Raw genomic sequence first — 13,988 nt, 5'->3', positions numbered from 1 at the left:
CTTCGACAAGGAAAAAAAATAAGAATTTTACATTGATTGTGTAACGTCACATTGACAATCAATGCCATTGTCACTATTGACGTGTTTGTAGTCTTTATTTTTATTTTGTAGTTTGTAGATTTGTAGATATTGTTAGGTACCTATAATATAAGAGACTTTGATTGAATAAAGTTTTTCGATTTTATTATTTAATTAATTTAAAAAGAAGTAAACGTCAAGTTCTACAGAATATGCATAAAATTCAAGATTGGTTAGCCCGACCTCCAAAATATACAACTTTCCGGATTAATAGTCTTCGAAAATTTGAATATGATAAGCTGACAAACTATTTAATAGAGGTAAGGAACCAGTGTGATTATGTATAATAGACGCAGGCTCAACTCTTAAAACGGGCCACCGCCAGAGAGGTTGGGGAGGGGGTGGGGAGGGTGGGGGAGGGTTTGTATGACCCCCCCCCCAAGTATTTTTTTTTGCCGGAAGCCCCCCCTTTTTTTTATATGAATTTTTGAAAATCTTAAAAATTGCACTAAACAACGCAATATTTTCGGTTTGTCATTGTAAACTGTGTTAATTTAGTATTAAATAATTAGTTTGTCCATTAAACATATACAATACATTAATTAATATATTTTAGCACTAAAAATATAGCCAAAAACTTTGCTTAAAAGTAAAAACAAAAAAGACACTAACTATGAACAGAACGCAATCCGCCGTTTTGGTTCTGTGCTACTGTCATTTTATCTACTGACTTTGAAAGTAGCTGTCGGTAAACGGGCAGCAGGGGGTGCAGGGGGCAGCCCCCCGCAATGAAAAGAAACAAATTGGTCACAAATCAAACTCGGTTTGGTTAGGTTAGGTTAGGTTGGTGTAAACCACCAAAGCGGAGCGAGCGAAGCGAGCGGAGCGTTCAAACTGAGTAAAAAAGTATAATAGTAAGTATGTATAGGTTAGGTTAGGTTTAACTCACCTTCGCCCCTTTCATCCCTTCTTACTTTCCCCCCCCTTGCCCATCTGGCGGTTAATGACCTTTAGCACACTTTTTATATGAAAACTTTAAAAATTCGTAAAAAAAAAACTATAGGCTTCCGGCAAGAGGGGGTCACGGGAGGGGGGGAGTTACCCCCTCCCCCTCCCCCCTCGCCACCCCTCTCCGGCGGTGGCCCGTTTCAAGAGTTTAACCTAGACGCAACACCTACGCTAAGAGGATGAGGAATAACCTAATTCTCTTGACTTTAGTGCCGGTTTCGTCGAGATTGGTAAAACTCTTGAAACGGGCCACCGCCGGAGAGGGGTGGGGAGGGGGGATAACACCCCCCCCCCCTGACCGCCGTGACCCCCCCTTGCCGGAAGCCTAGTTTTTTTTACGAATTTTTAAAGTTTTCATATAAAAAGTGTGCTAAAGGTTATTAACCACCAGATGGGCAAGGGGGGGGGGAAGTAAGAAGGGATGAAAGGAGTGAAGGTGAGTTAAACCTAACCTAACTTATACTAGACTTATTTTTACTCAGTTTGCACGCTCCGCTCGCTTCCCTCGCTCCACTTTGGTGGTTTACACCAACCTAACCTAACCTAACTGAACCGAGTTTGATTTGTGACCAATTTGTTTCTTTTCATTGCGGGGGGCTACCGACCCCCCCGTTCCGGGGGCTGCGCCTCCCTGCACCCCCTGCTGTCCGTTTACCGACAGCTACTTTCGAAGTCAGTAGATAAGATGACAGTAGCACATAACCAAAACGGCGGATTGCGTTCTGTTCATAGTTAGTGTCTTTTTTGTTATTGTATTGTACATGTTTAATGGACCTAATTATGTAATACTAAATTAACACAGTTTACAATGACAAACCGAAAATATTGCGTTTAGTGCAATTTTTAAGATTTTCAAAAATTCATATAAAAAGGGGGGGAGGGCTTCCGGCAAAAAAGAATACTTGGAGGGGGGGGTCATACAAACCCTCCCCCACCCTCCCCAACCTCTCTGGCGGTGGCCCGTTTTAAGAGTTAAGCCTCAAGATTTGTCTGGGTAATAAAATACAGCACGTAATATTTTTGTACTGGTGGGGTTTTTCAGAAACATTTTAAGTGAACCTTGGTGTTAGAAAGAGGGAAGAAAATAAAAAAATATGACCAACATGCTTGAAGCAATTTTACAATTTAAAACACTTTTTTACAGCAAAGTAAAGAATTGAATACCACTAGTATTCCAAAGTTTTATCTGCTACGGCCAGATTGTCTTGTGGTTGAACAATGGACTGATGATGTAAAAATTGAGAATGGAAATAAAATTGTTGTGGTAGACGCTTTGTGTGCAGCTGCAGTGTTGAGAGGAGCTCATGTATTTGCACCTGGAGTTATGGGGCTTCCTTCAGGTAAAATAATCTTTAAATTTTTGTTGAAAGTTAATTATGATGGTAAGAAAAAGTATGTGGGCACTGGTTATTTAAAAATGACAAGAAATGAATTATTTGATAATGGAATCCAAGCAAGGTGATTATTGGTAAAATTATAATCATGAGTTAAAATAGTGATTTGCAAACCAGCCATTTATATTGTAGTATTAGAACTTTGAGAATATGCTATATATATATATATATATATATATATATATATATATATATATATATATATATATATATGTAGGTATCTCTAAAATATGTATTAAGTATAAATTGATACTTAATATTTTAGAGATACATACATACATATAATCATGTCTTTATCCCTTGCAGGGTAGATGGAGCCAACACAACAGTCTTAAAAAGACTGATAGGCCATATACAGCTGTTTGGCTTTCTCTATTCTAGCATGAGTTAGAATTAATATTCAAATAGTGACAGGTTACTAGCCCATTGCCTAAAATAATCCCTTAGTTGCCTTTTAAGACAACTAAGGGAAGAACTTGTTGAAGAGGAAGACTTGTTCTATGGGAACAAGATGGAGTGGTCCTATTCGTTTTTTTAATTGGTGTCGGGAACCTCAGGGCGTTTATGGGTGCCTGGAGAGAGATATGGAGCATAAAATACTTACGAAATATCTTCTTAAGTAAATATTATTTAAAAAAATATGTAAAAGCCTGTTGTTATTGCAGGAACAATTTGATAGCTTTAATTTTTTTTTTTTTCATATCTTGTGTAACCCTGAACAATATCAGTGGTATAGCTGTACATACATTATTGCCGGCTTCAAGGTTGCCTGTAATAAATGAGACTTTGTATCCAAAAGGTACAATTTTATTACAAAACCTGCCATCAATAGTATGTGGCTGGGTAGTTGATGCAAAGCCTCATGAAGTCATCCTGGATATGTGTGCTGCTCCAGGAAACAAAACAACTCATTTAGCTGAAATGTCTCATGATCAAGTCAGTAAACTTAAAGAATATTTTCTTTATTTTTCTTTTATAATTGAAATGTCTTCAATTGATGCTTACATGTTATTTTACAGGCAAACATAATTGCTTTGGATAAAACACCTCAGAAGATAGCAAGTTTACAAAAAAACTGTTACAGTCATGGTTTAACATGTATAAAAGCTTTTGTATTTGATTCTACAAAATGCTGTTCATATGAAAGTGACGGAGTACACCAAGGTCCTCCTTATCCCCCAAACAGTTTTGATAAAGTTCTTCTAGATGCCCCATGCAGTGGGCTGGGACAACGACCTCAGCTTATCAATAAAATGACACCCAAAATGCTGCAGTCATATAAATTTGTTCAGAGAAAATTATTTCGATCTGTATGTATTCCAGATAAACTTAAGTTGCTTTTAAATAGAGAATTTTGTAATGCTGCATTTATAATGTCGCAAATACCTACATGCTACTATTTGTATACTTAAACAATTATGTATAAAAATTCAACTGTTTACCTAGTTTCATCTGTTTGCAAGTATTAATAATTTATGTGAGACTTTTATGGGTTATATTTATTTGTTAATATAGTTGCTGTTTTTAATTGATCTAGTATTCAAATTTTTGTCTATAGGCAGTTGAAGTACTGAAATTTGGTGGAAGGTTAACATACAGTACTTGCACAGTAACTGAAGACGAGAATGAAAGAATAGTGTCTTGGGCATTGGAAACATTCCCATGTTTGTCTTTGGTACCAGCTGAACCTCTACTTGGTGGTCCAGGATTGCCCAATTGTGGTCTAAGTGACCAACAAAGGTAAACTCAAAAGCCACATTTAGTTTTAAGATTGGATGAATATCATGGACGTATTAAATGAAAGAGCGATTGAAACTTCATCTACTATGGATAATTTTCAATATTACTGAATGGCTGGCGTTTTGTTTTTCCATTTGCATTTTCCATCGTGTCTGCCTCTCGTTCGGTGATAACTGACTATAAGTGATTTTGTAATACCTACATATGTGCTTCAAATAATACACATGCATCTGCAATATTTTATCTTTTAAAATATGTATAACAATTTACTCTTTGTCAAATCTACATAGTATTTATATTTCTTTATGTTTAAAACTGTTGTATACTTTTACCTTTCAGAGAAATGGTACAGCGATTTAGTCCCACTGACGATAGTTTGAGGTTTGTGGATCCAATTTACAAAGATACGATCGGATTTTTTATTGCACAATTTACAAAATTGAAATGAAATGGTTTGCATATATGTGGTTCTGATCGAAAGGACATATAATATGTCTAATTTTGGTTTTAATATATGTATAAGTTTAGTTTAATTTTATAATAATAGATGGCGTTATCCCGTTTTGAAACGCGATATGGTTTTGTTTTGATACAAACATAAATAGAAAGGTGATTTTTAAATAAATGTCTTCGTTCCGGGAGTCTGAGTTTCATTCAAGCTGCCTTGGCTCGATATACTCTTGTCTAAGGGTCCTAACGAGTCGGATATAGTGAAGGATTTGGCAGTTTCTAAGTGTAGAGTGAAGCTAGTGGTGTGAAACCAGTCCAAAGAAGATCAGGTGCATGCAGCGCCATCTGTCGGCTAGTACAGTGAAGTGCAGTAAGTGAGCAAGAAAAACTGTAAGTACTTTTATCTGTGTAAAGACTTAGAAAAATTTCAAGATAGAAGTAGTGGGACTTGTAAAATTTCATAGTGTAGATTCTGGGACTTAGAATAATTCGGTAAAAAGTGACGAGACGAGGAATCTATGCCCGATTTCATAGCGGTGACAAAAAAGTCCAAACACTTAGAAAATTTTGATCAATAAAAAACAGAACATAGACAAATTTTGAAAAAATAATTGGTGACATTTATAATTACATCTGTCAATCATGGAGGGCTGTATAAGAGTAGTGAAACAATTATTCAGTCAAATAGAAAAGGGAAGAAGCAATTTCAAAAAGTCTCCGAAAGAAAGAGTTACTGAATCTTATGTTTTGACGCGATTAGAAAGTTTGGAAACAATTATAGATAGATTCTCTGACAAGCATGAATACATTATAGCTACATATGAAGATACTGAAGGTTATATAGAAAGTGACATATACAATATAGGCTATGAAATGTATTTAAGTTATAAAGCTGAGTTGAAATCTGTACTGAAAGCCATATCACCGAATGTGTCTACTGCGTCATCGAGTTTGAAAGAGAATTCAGACAAGAATAAAGAATCACTTGTAAGATTACCGAAGATAACTATACCAGTTTTCAGTGGCAAGTATACCGAATGGTCGTCTTTCAAGGATTTATTTACGTCACTCATCCATAATAACTCTGCACTCGACGACGTTCAGCGACTACATTATCTGAAGACGCAAGTAAGAGGTGAAGCTGAACAGTTAATTAAACACATTCCAATTACGCATGATAACTACAAAAAGTGTTGGGATTTGTTACAAAGTAGATATGATAATAAGAGGTATTTATCTAATTGTATTCTAAAGCGTTTGTTTAACCAAAAGTCCATGAGTTGCGAGTCGGCTCAAGGGTTGAAAGATTTGTTAGATACAACTTCAGATTGTATTCATGAGCTGACTAACTTAGATATTAAAGTCGATACATGGGATGTAATTATAATTTATATTGTAAGTCAGAAATTGGACGCTGATACTAGAAAACAATGGGAAATTCATATTAATAATTGTAGTATAGATTTGCCTTCCTATTGTTTATTCAAAGATTTCATAGAATCACGTTACCGCGCGTTAGAGTTTGTTGAGCCCACTAAAAGTAAGTCTAAGTCATGTCCTAATCATACACAACCTAAAGTCTTGCACACTATTTCAATGTCTACCTGCCCTCATTGTAATGATAATCATAAGATTTATTCATGTAGTAAGTTTATTAGCGAAGAAATTCCTAGCCGTCAGAATATTGTTAAAAATCTTCAACTTTGTTTCAATTGTCTCGGCAGTGGCCACTCAGCGAAAACCTGTCGTGGTTCTACGAGATGTCGGATCTGCAAGAGAAAGCACCACACACTTCTTCACGGAAACAACTCACCAACAGTAGCGGTAGCTACCGAGCAGGCAGAGACTGAACAAAGTCTACCGGAACCGTCTATTGACATGAACCAGACCACAAGCATTACAAGCCATTTTGTGACAGGAAAGGTTTCAAGCCAAACCTTATTAGCTACAGCCTTGGTAAAGGCTGAGTCAAGAAATGGTTCTCCTCTGATATTAAGAGCTCTGCTGGATCAAGGATCACAAGCATCTGTTATATCGGAAGCAGCCGTACAGTTATTACGGTTGAATAAAGTTGCTGAGAAAATTTGTATTTCAGGATTGGGTGGTGGTCAGAGTGGCTTAACCTCAAAATATGTGGTTAAGGTCAAGATTCAGTCACTCTGTGACCCAACCTTTAAGTTACAAGTGAAGGCTCACGTCCTTCAAACGGTGACTACAGTGTTACCACAAAGGAAGTTCACTCCACCCAGATGGGCTGAACTTGGCCGCATCAGTTTGGCTGATCCGCAGTATAATTCGCCTAATAGAATTGATGTTCTCTTAGGCTCCGAGGTGTATTGCGCTATCCTGAAAAGGGGATTGATTAAAAGTCCTAATGATTTGATTATTGCACAGGATACTTACCTTGGATGGGTGTTGTCGGGTCAGGTTGACGGCTATGATAATGAAGAATCTACATGTCACAACATTATAATGAGCTTTCATATCCAGTTAGAAGAGAATGAACTAATCAAGAAATTTTGTGAAATCGAATCTGAACCTAGTCCAAACAAAAAGATATTAACTCAAGAAGAACAGGATTGTGAAGATCATTTCAAAGCTACAACTTGCAGAGATGAGACTGGTCGTTATGTGGTGGAGTTGCCGTTTCGTCCAAATGTTCGTCGAGACAACGGTGATACAAGGTCCGTCGCTGTGAAACATTTGTTTGGTCTAGAAAAGAGATTGAATAAGAATAGCACATTAAAGAACAATTATTCTGAGGTCATAGATGAATATTTGAAACTTGGTCATATGGAGATTGTTGATGATGAGTCATCAAATACGGAGGGTAAGGTATGGTTACCACATCATGCGGTTGTTCGTATGGATAGAACAACAACAAAAACCAGAGTGGTTTTTAATGCTGCTGATAGAAGCGCTAATGAATTATCCTTAAATGATACATTAATGGTTGGTCCAACCTTACAAATGGAATTACGCCACTTGATAATGCGTTGGCGTTCACACCCCATATGTCTCACTGCTGATATCATAAAAATGTATCGACAAGTGAACGTAGCTGCAAAACATACCGATTTTCAACGGATTGTATGGCGATCTGAAGAGGGTATTATACGTGACTATCGTCTTCTGACTGTCACTTTCGGCACTTCATGCGCTCCTTATTTAGCTGTAAAAGCAATGCAACAAGTAGCTGTAGATGAAGGTCGTAATTTCCCGCACGCGGCAAGTAGAGTTCTATCAGATTTTTACATGGACGATCTTCTCACCGGCGCTGAAAATGAAGAAGAAGCGGTTAAGATTTATAAAGAAATGAATGAATTGCTAAATAAAGGTGGATTTCAATTGCAGAAGTGGACATGTAATAAAATAGGAGTACTAGGTGGTACAGAAACAGATACTGAAAGAGAGTTTAAAGAGGATGATGTTACTAAAATTGTAGGTATTGCTTGGAATCGCCGCACAGATGAGTTTGGTTATAACATCAAGATTTCTTCTGATGCCCCTGCTCCTGAAACAAAACGCAAAGTGATTAGTGAAATCTGTCGACTATATGATCCACTCGGGTGGATAGCTCCGTGCGTTATTATAGCAAAGATCTTTATCCAGAAGCTATGGATTGCTGGACTGGGCTGGGATGATAAATTGCCAGAGGAGCTGATACAAGAGTGGTCACAATATCGCAAGGAATTACCGAAGCTAGAATTATTTCATATTCCGAGATGGGTCCGCAAGAAGAAAAGTGATATCAAAGTGGAGTTACACAGGTTTAGTGACGCTTCTAATGCAGGCTATGCTGCTGTGGTTTATATTCGTTGCGTTACTATGGAAAATGAAGTTTATACTCACCTGGTAACCGCTAAGACGAAAGTAGCACCCATCAAGCAGATATCCATCCCGCGACTTGAGTTGTGCGCTGCTGTTCTAGTTACTAAACTACTTCTGGAAGTATGTGAAACACTGAACATCAATAAGTCAGATATACATGCTTGGACGGACTCTACGATCGTGTTAGCTTGGTTGTCCGACCATCCAAGTCGTTGGAAGACTTTTGTCGCCAACAAGACTTCAGAAATACTTACCTTAATTAATGCTACGCAGTGGTCGTATGTTTCGACAAAGGAAAATCCTGCCGATTGTGCGTCACGTGGTATGTCACCGTCAGAGTTTCTAGAGAACTCGTTGTGTAAGAATGGTCCAAGCTGGTTACAAAATAGCAAAATTGATTATGTCAAACCACGTTCCATATGCACTAAGACAGAGTTAGAGAAGCGTCAACTTAAAGTACATACTACTTGTGTCAAAAACTTTGAAGAAATGGAGGATATTTGTTCTAGATTTTCAAGCTTACGGAAACTAATAAGGGTAATAGCTTATTGCAGGAGATTTCTACATCTAAAAAATACCACTTCTGAAGAATCTAAACACTTACCTTATCTTACCGCCAAGGAGATCCAGGAATCACTTACCTGTTGCATACTTCAGCATCAACGTCGTTGGTTTTCCGATGAAATCAGCATGCTACTGAAAAATAAAAATGTTAGTAAGAAAAGTAAATTGTCTACACTTAATCCGTATATAGATAAGAATGGATTATTAAGGGTTGGAGGAAGAATAGAAAAATCCGACTTACCTGATTGTAGCAAACACCCGTTTATAGTGTCAGGCGAATCACATTTGGCTAAACTCTTGGTAACTGATGCCCATGATAAACCATTTCACGAAGGACAACAGTTAACCTGTAACTATATTCGTACTAAGAATTGCTCTAAAGAGTATCTGTATAGTTTTCTGCAAAGATATAAATGGAAAAATAGGTCGCCAATGGTTATACGGTAAGATCGAAGATGTGCATCCTGGTAAAAATAATTTAACAAGAGTAGTTACATTATGTTATAAAAATTCTCTTATTCGACGTCCAATTTCAAAACTTTACCTTTTACCAGTTAATGCTGAACATGATTTGTAAATCTTGTCTTTAGAAATTTGTATTTTTACATTTTCTCAATTATATTGTTTTGTTTCCTTTCTCATGTATGTTAACATCAATTATTATTTTTTTTTGCCAAGTACTACATAGTGTTTACAGTCCACTACTTAACTTAAATGTTACTTGATGAGTACTTGATGTCGACTTTATTATTAAAGGAGATAGTTAATTTTGATTTGTAAATTATTTGAACAGCTATTTACTTTTTTAATAGATTTTTGTTTGTTATTGACATGCTTTGTATTAGCCGATGATAGATGCACATACATATGTACATTTAGGATGTTAAATTAAACACGTGTTGTGCAAGTTAAGTTTGATTTATGTTTTTCAGTTTGTGAAGGACTAAAGGTCCTTGGTGGGCGATATGTCTAATTTTGGTTTTAATATATGTATAAGTTTAGTTTAATTTTATAATAATAGATGGCGTTATCCCGTTTTGAAACGCGATATGGTTTTGTTTTGATACAAACATAAATAGAAAGGTGATTTTTAAATAAATGTCTTCGTTCCGGGAGTCTGAGTTTCATTCAAGCTGCCTTGGCTCGATATACTCTTGTCTATAATATGTCAAATCAAGATAAATCTAAACCAACGGCCTTACATGAAAATAGTAAATATGTATGAAGTATGTAAGTATTTAATGATTTTAGGTCATAATATAAAATAATAAAAACAATAAAAAAGTAACTTGTTTAAATATCCTTTTATTTGTTACATTTTTATATATGTATTCGACTGAAAAAGGTGTAGTATGTATATCCCCTTTCTATCCCATCCGATTATAACAAATCAAGTTATTCAAAAAAATATGTACATGATTTTAAAACAAAGAAATTTCAAAATCAAGATGTGCAAGTGCATAGGTACTGTCTGTGTATTTTTTATGGCGCGACAACAGACGAGAAATTGTTGGTCCCAAACTCTCGTGGTCCTCGTAGTGGTAGCGTGAAAAACGTAGTGGTTATACCTCTGGTAGCGTGCGACTAGCCGTTGAAGCCGTGCGAAGCAGTTGTGTAGTAGGTATATTTACGTTCTTGTCTATAGACCAAGTATGATAAATTTACGTTACGATTTTGTCTACCCCCTCTGGGAAAAAAGGCGTGATTTTATGTATGATTTTGTTAATGAGAGTTATCTTTCTTGAAAATAAAAACCTTAAACTTTCGTGTTGAGTAATAATTAATGAATGCCAACGGGAATCAACGCGAACATTAGGGTAATTTTCCTGAAATGTTTGCAAGACAGATCCTACTTCCTACTACTATTATAAAGGCGAAAGTTTGTATGGATGTTTGTTACTCTTTCACGCAAAAACTACTGAACCGATTACCATGAAATTTGGTATGTAGGTAGCTGAAGACCCAGAATAACACATAGGCTACTTTTTATCCCAGAGTTCCCGCGGGATTGATAGGGTTTCCATGCGGACGAAGTCGCGGGCGGCCTCTAGTAACTAATAAAAAAAGGTCAATATCATGTGGTTCCCGGCACTTGCCCAGCCTTTTGGCGCCGAAATTCTTACGAGAACTCTCGCGTGAGTGTGGAACACGCCTAACTGAAAATAAGTATCATGCAATGATGATAGATACATACCTACATAGAATAAGGTTTTTATACCTTACTGGGTAGACCGCTAACGGTCTACAAGAGATTGAAAAGCCACCAACACCGAAGGCAAGATTTTATGCCTAGGGAAACGCGGCTCCAACGATGTTGTGTCGGAGATTGTATATATGCTCCAATCCGTGAAATCTTTGCTTACGCGATTAAGACAAAAGTCAAAATTGATAACGTCGCGTCAGTCGTTGTTGTGACTTGTCGCATCGAAATGTCGCCCCAAAAATAACCCTTCAAATGATTATTACTATAATTAAAAATTTAAATTAGAAAATCATGAATATTGGAATTGAAATTCTAGCGGCAATCCGTCATATTAATGGAACTGCAAACACACCAATTTCGCCCGCGTGGTCCAAGTCGCTGGGACAAATTGCAATGTGTGTAGAGACCTTTATTATTCAAAGTTTTTATTACAAAAGAAAGCACTTGTCATTAAAACATCCTACGCGCTACGGTGACATCCAAATTGACACTGACGTAGAGGTTGTTTTGGAGTGGTTTGGACTATCATCTGCAAGTTCATATTTATTTTATAAAAATTTGCACATTTTGACGTGCTTGAAATATTGTATTTGTTAAAATTTTTACCTGAGGAATAAATTAAAATGGGTAAAACCTCAAAAGATAAAAGAGATATCTATTATAGGTTAGCTAAAGAAGAAGGTTGGCGTGCCAGAAGTGCATTCAAACTATTGCAAATAAATGAAGAATATAATATATTTGAAGGCGTTTTGCGAGCTGTAGACTTATGTGCAGCTCCAGGCAGTTGGAGTCAAGTGTTGACTAAGAAATTAAGACAAAACACTGCGAACGAAGATGATGTTAAGATAGTCGCTGTTGATTTGCAGGCCATGGCGGCGTTACCAGGCGTAAAGCAAATACAAGGAGACATAACTAAGTTGTCTACAGCGAACGAAATAATCAAAGAATTTGAAGGTCTGAAAGCTGACTTAGTGGTATGTGATGGAGCCCCCGACGTAACTGGCTTGCATGATATTGATGAATATGTACAGTCTCAGCTTCTACTAGCAGCCCTAAACATAACTACACACGTACTTAAAACACATGGTGTATTTGTTGCCAAAATATTTAGAGGAAAAGATGTAACATTGTTATATTCACAGTTGAAACAATTTTTTGAATTTGTCACAGTTTCAAAACCTAGAAGCTCCAGGAATTCTAGTATAGAAGCTTTTGTAATTTGCCAGAACTATCAGCCACCAGAAGGGTACATTCCAACTATGGTCAATCCATTACTTGACCATAAATATTGTGATTTTAATCAATTTACTGGCCCAAATAGATTTATTGTTCCATTTAATGCATGTGGTGACTTGAGTGCATATGACTCTGATACATCATATCCTTTACTATTAGAAGGACAAACTAGTTATGAATATAAAGAACCAGTGCAATCTCCTATAAATCCTCCATACAAAGAAATATTGGAGAAAACAAAAAGTATACAGTTATCAAAATAGTTTTTTGTTATATAATGTTAAGTTATTTACTTTTTATTTAAGTTATAATTAGTTAAGCTTATTAAATACTACAAAAAATATTTGTGGTCTTGTTATTTTTATTGTATGAAAATATTCCTTACTTACATTAATTGTATCAGGAGCTATAAAATTAGTAATTATGAATGTCTGGGCCAAATAGCTGAAAGTGGCAATTCAGTCTTTTCAAGACTGTTGGCTCTGTCTGCCCTGCAAAGAATATAGACGTGACTATATGTTATGTTTTTGAATGTCTGGGCCTCACCGAGCCTATCCCTATTCTCTAAAAGAATCGAAAATCTTATGTGGATTTAGATACTGTAAATACAAATTAAAAAAATCAAAAAAATTTATAGGATATATTGCTTAATAATTGTCAAATCTTTTGGTTTCACAAAATTGGTTGATGTCAAATACATAATTTACTTAAAACTAAGTTTACTGCCGCTTCCAAGGCATCAGTGCAGAAGAAGCGGTAACAAACTGCATTGCATCATTTTCTTCAACGTTAATTTCACAAATATTAAAACTTAGAATGGAATGTGGACAAGAGTATACATTGTTCAGATTAATTTAATTATATGAGATTTTAAAAATATTTAATTTTTTTATTGATTGCCAATTTTAAATAGATTTATTTACAGAGTGTACTGAATTTTAATTTAGATTCAAATCAAACTACAATTCATTACGAGGTTCCTGTGCCAAGCTCAAGCCAAATGTTTTTATCATTCAGGTAATCATCAGTCCTATAATAAGTCTTCTCACAAAGTACTTTCTTTACATACTCTTTGAATTTTTGGTTAGGCATATCAAGAACAGATTCCGGAAACCTATTATAAAATGTATACATTTCCCCATAAATGATTGACTAATTTATGTTTATTACGTAAATTTCTATCAGTTGTGGGACCAACTTTTTGAAAAAAAGAGGTATTTATCCTAATATACATTATAAGATCAAAAATGTACTGGGACGCTACTGTAGGTATGTTTATTTCCTTAAACGTAACTGGGACTTAGCCAAGTGGAAGAAGCGGATGCTGGTATTTCATAAAAAACCTAGTTGCTACCTAACCTAAGGTTCTGGAAGAAATGAAGTAAAACTGGCTGGTCACTGATTGGTTATATAAAAACTTTTAATAAAACACCTCTGACAACTTTCATTTTACTATAATGACCGTCATGTAAAGTCTGATTGTGGAAAATTCGAAGTTATTGGGTTTTTATTTATTCAGGATTTCAAAATTTGTGTTTTAAATG

The 13,988-nt window shown here is 35.9% G+C and overlaps 3 protein-coding genes across 4 annotated transcripts; all 3 read left to right on the top strand.

Annotated features, from left to right (window-relative positions):
* The first annotated feature begins 110 nt into the window (after positions 1–110).
* LOC106138066 (tRNA (cytosine(72)-C(5))-methyltransferase NSUN6) lies at positions 111–10,200 on the top strand. Of its 2 annotated transcripts, XM_060947237.1 has the most exons (7): positions 111–338; positions 2,171–2,484; positions 3,149–3,356; positions 3,440–3,730; positions 3,979–4,160; positions 4,500–4,656; positions 10,176–10,200. In XM_060947237.1, the coding sequence occupies exons 1-6, from the start codon at positions 231–233 to the stop codon at positions 4,606–4,608; spliced, it is 1,212 nt and encodes a 403-aa protein (XP_060803220.1). In that variant the 5' UTR covers positions 111–230; the 3' UTR covers positions 4,609–4,656; positions 10,176–10,200. The 2 variants fall into 2 exon arrangements, with proteins under 2 accessions (XP_060803220.1, XP_060803219.1); XM_060947236.1 differs by lacking the exon at positions 10,176–10,200 and having other exon boundaries at positions 4,500–5,310.
* Positions 5,484–9,952, top strand: LOC106138063 (uncharacterized). The gene is made up of 4 exons (XM_060947399.1): positions 5,484–5,738; positions 6,335–6,434; positions 6,706–8,978; positions 9,938–9,952. Exons 1-4 carry the CDS (start codon positions 5,484–5,486, stop codon positions 9,950–9,952), a joined length of 2,643 nt encoding a protein of 880 aa, XP_060803382.1.
* Positions 10,201–11,684: 1,484 nt separating the features above from the next.
* LOC106138067 (tRNA (cytidine(32)/guanosine(34)-2'-O)-methyltransferase) lies at positions 11,685–12,789 on the top strand. The gene has a single exon (XM_013339085.2). It carries the CDS (start codon positions 11,832–11,834, stop codon positions 12,705–12,707), a length of 876 nt encoding a protein of 291 aa, XP_013194539.1. The 5' UTR covers positions 11,685–11,831; the 3' UTR covers positions 12,708–12,789.
* Positions 12,790–13,988: the final 1,199 nt, after the last annotated feature.

The sequence above is a fragment of the Amyelois transitella genome, chromosome 13, assembly GCF_032362555.1.
Source record: "Amyelois transitella isolate CPQ chromosome 13, ilAmyTran1.1, whole genome shotgun sequence".
In the NCBI taxonomy this organism is placed as follows: domain Eukaryota; kingdom Metazoa; phylum Arthropoda; class Insecta; order Lepidoptera; family Pyralidae; genus Amyelois; species Amyelois transitella.
The sequence above is the reverse complement of the archived record's forward strand: the minus strand, read 5'-3'. Positions and strand labels throughout refer to the sequence as shown.

Bases quoted from the DNA above. Each gene is read 5' to 3' on its own strand.
- LOC106138066 (XM_060947237.1), top strand. From the start codon at position 231: ATGCATAAAATTCAAGATTGGTTAGCCCGACCTCCAAAATATACAACT. The intron at 339-2,170 runs GTAAGGAACCAG...ACTTTTTTACAG, and splicing joins TGACAAACTATTTAATAGAG to CAAAGTAAAGAATTGAATAC. The intron at 3,731-3,978 runs GTATGTATTCCA...TTTTGTCTATAG, and splicing joins AGAGAAAATTATTTCGATCT to GCAGTTGAAGTACTGAAATT.
- LOC106138063 (XM_060947399.1), top strand. From the start codon at position 5,484: ATGTATTTAAGTTATAAAGCTGAGTTGAAATCTGTACTGAAAGCCATA. The intron at 5,739-6,334 runs GTAAGAGGTGAA...TTGTCTCGGCAG, and splicing joins TACATTATCTGAAGACGCAA to TGGCCACTCAGCGAAAACCT. The intron at 6,435-6,705 runs GTAGCTACCGAG...TTTGTATTTCAG, and splicing joins ACAACTCACCAACAGTAGCG to GATTGGGTGGTGGTCAGAGT.
- LOC106138067 (XM_013339085.2), top strand. From the start codon at position 11,832: ATGGGTAAAACCTCAAAAGATAAAAGAGATATCTATTATAGGTTAGCT.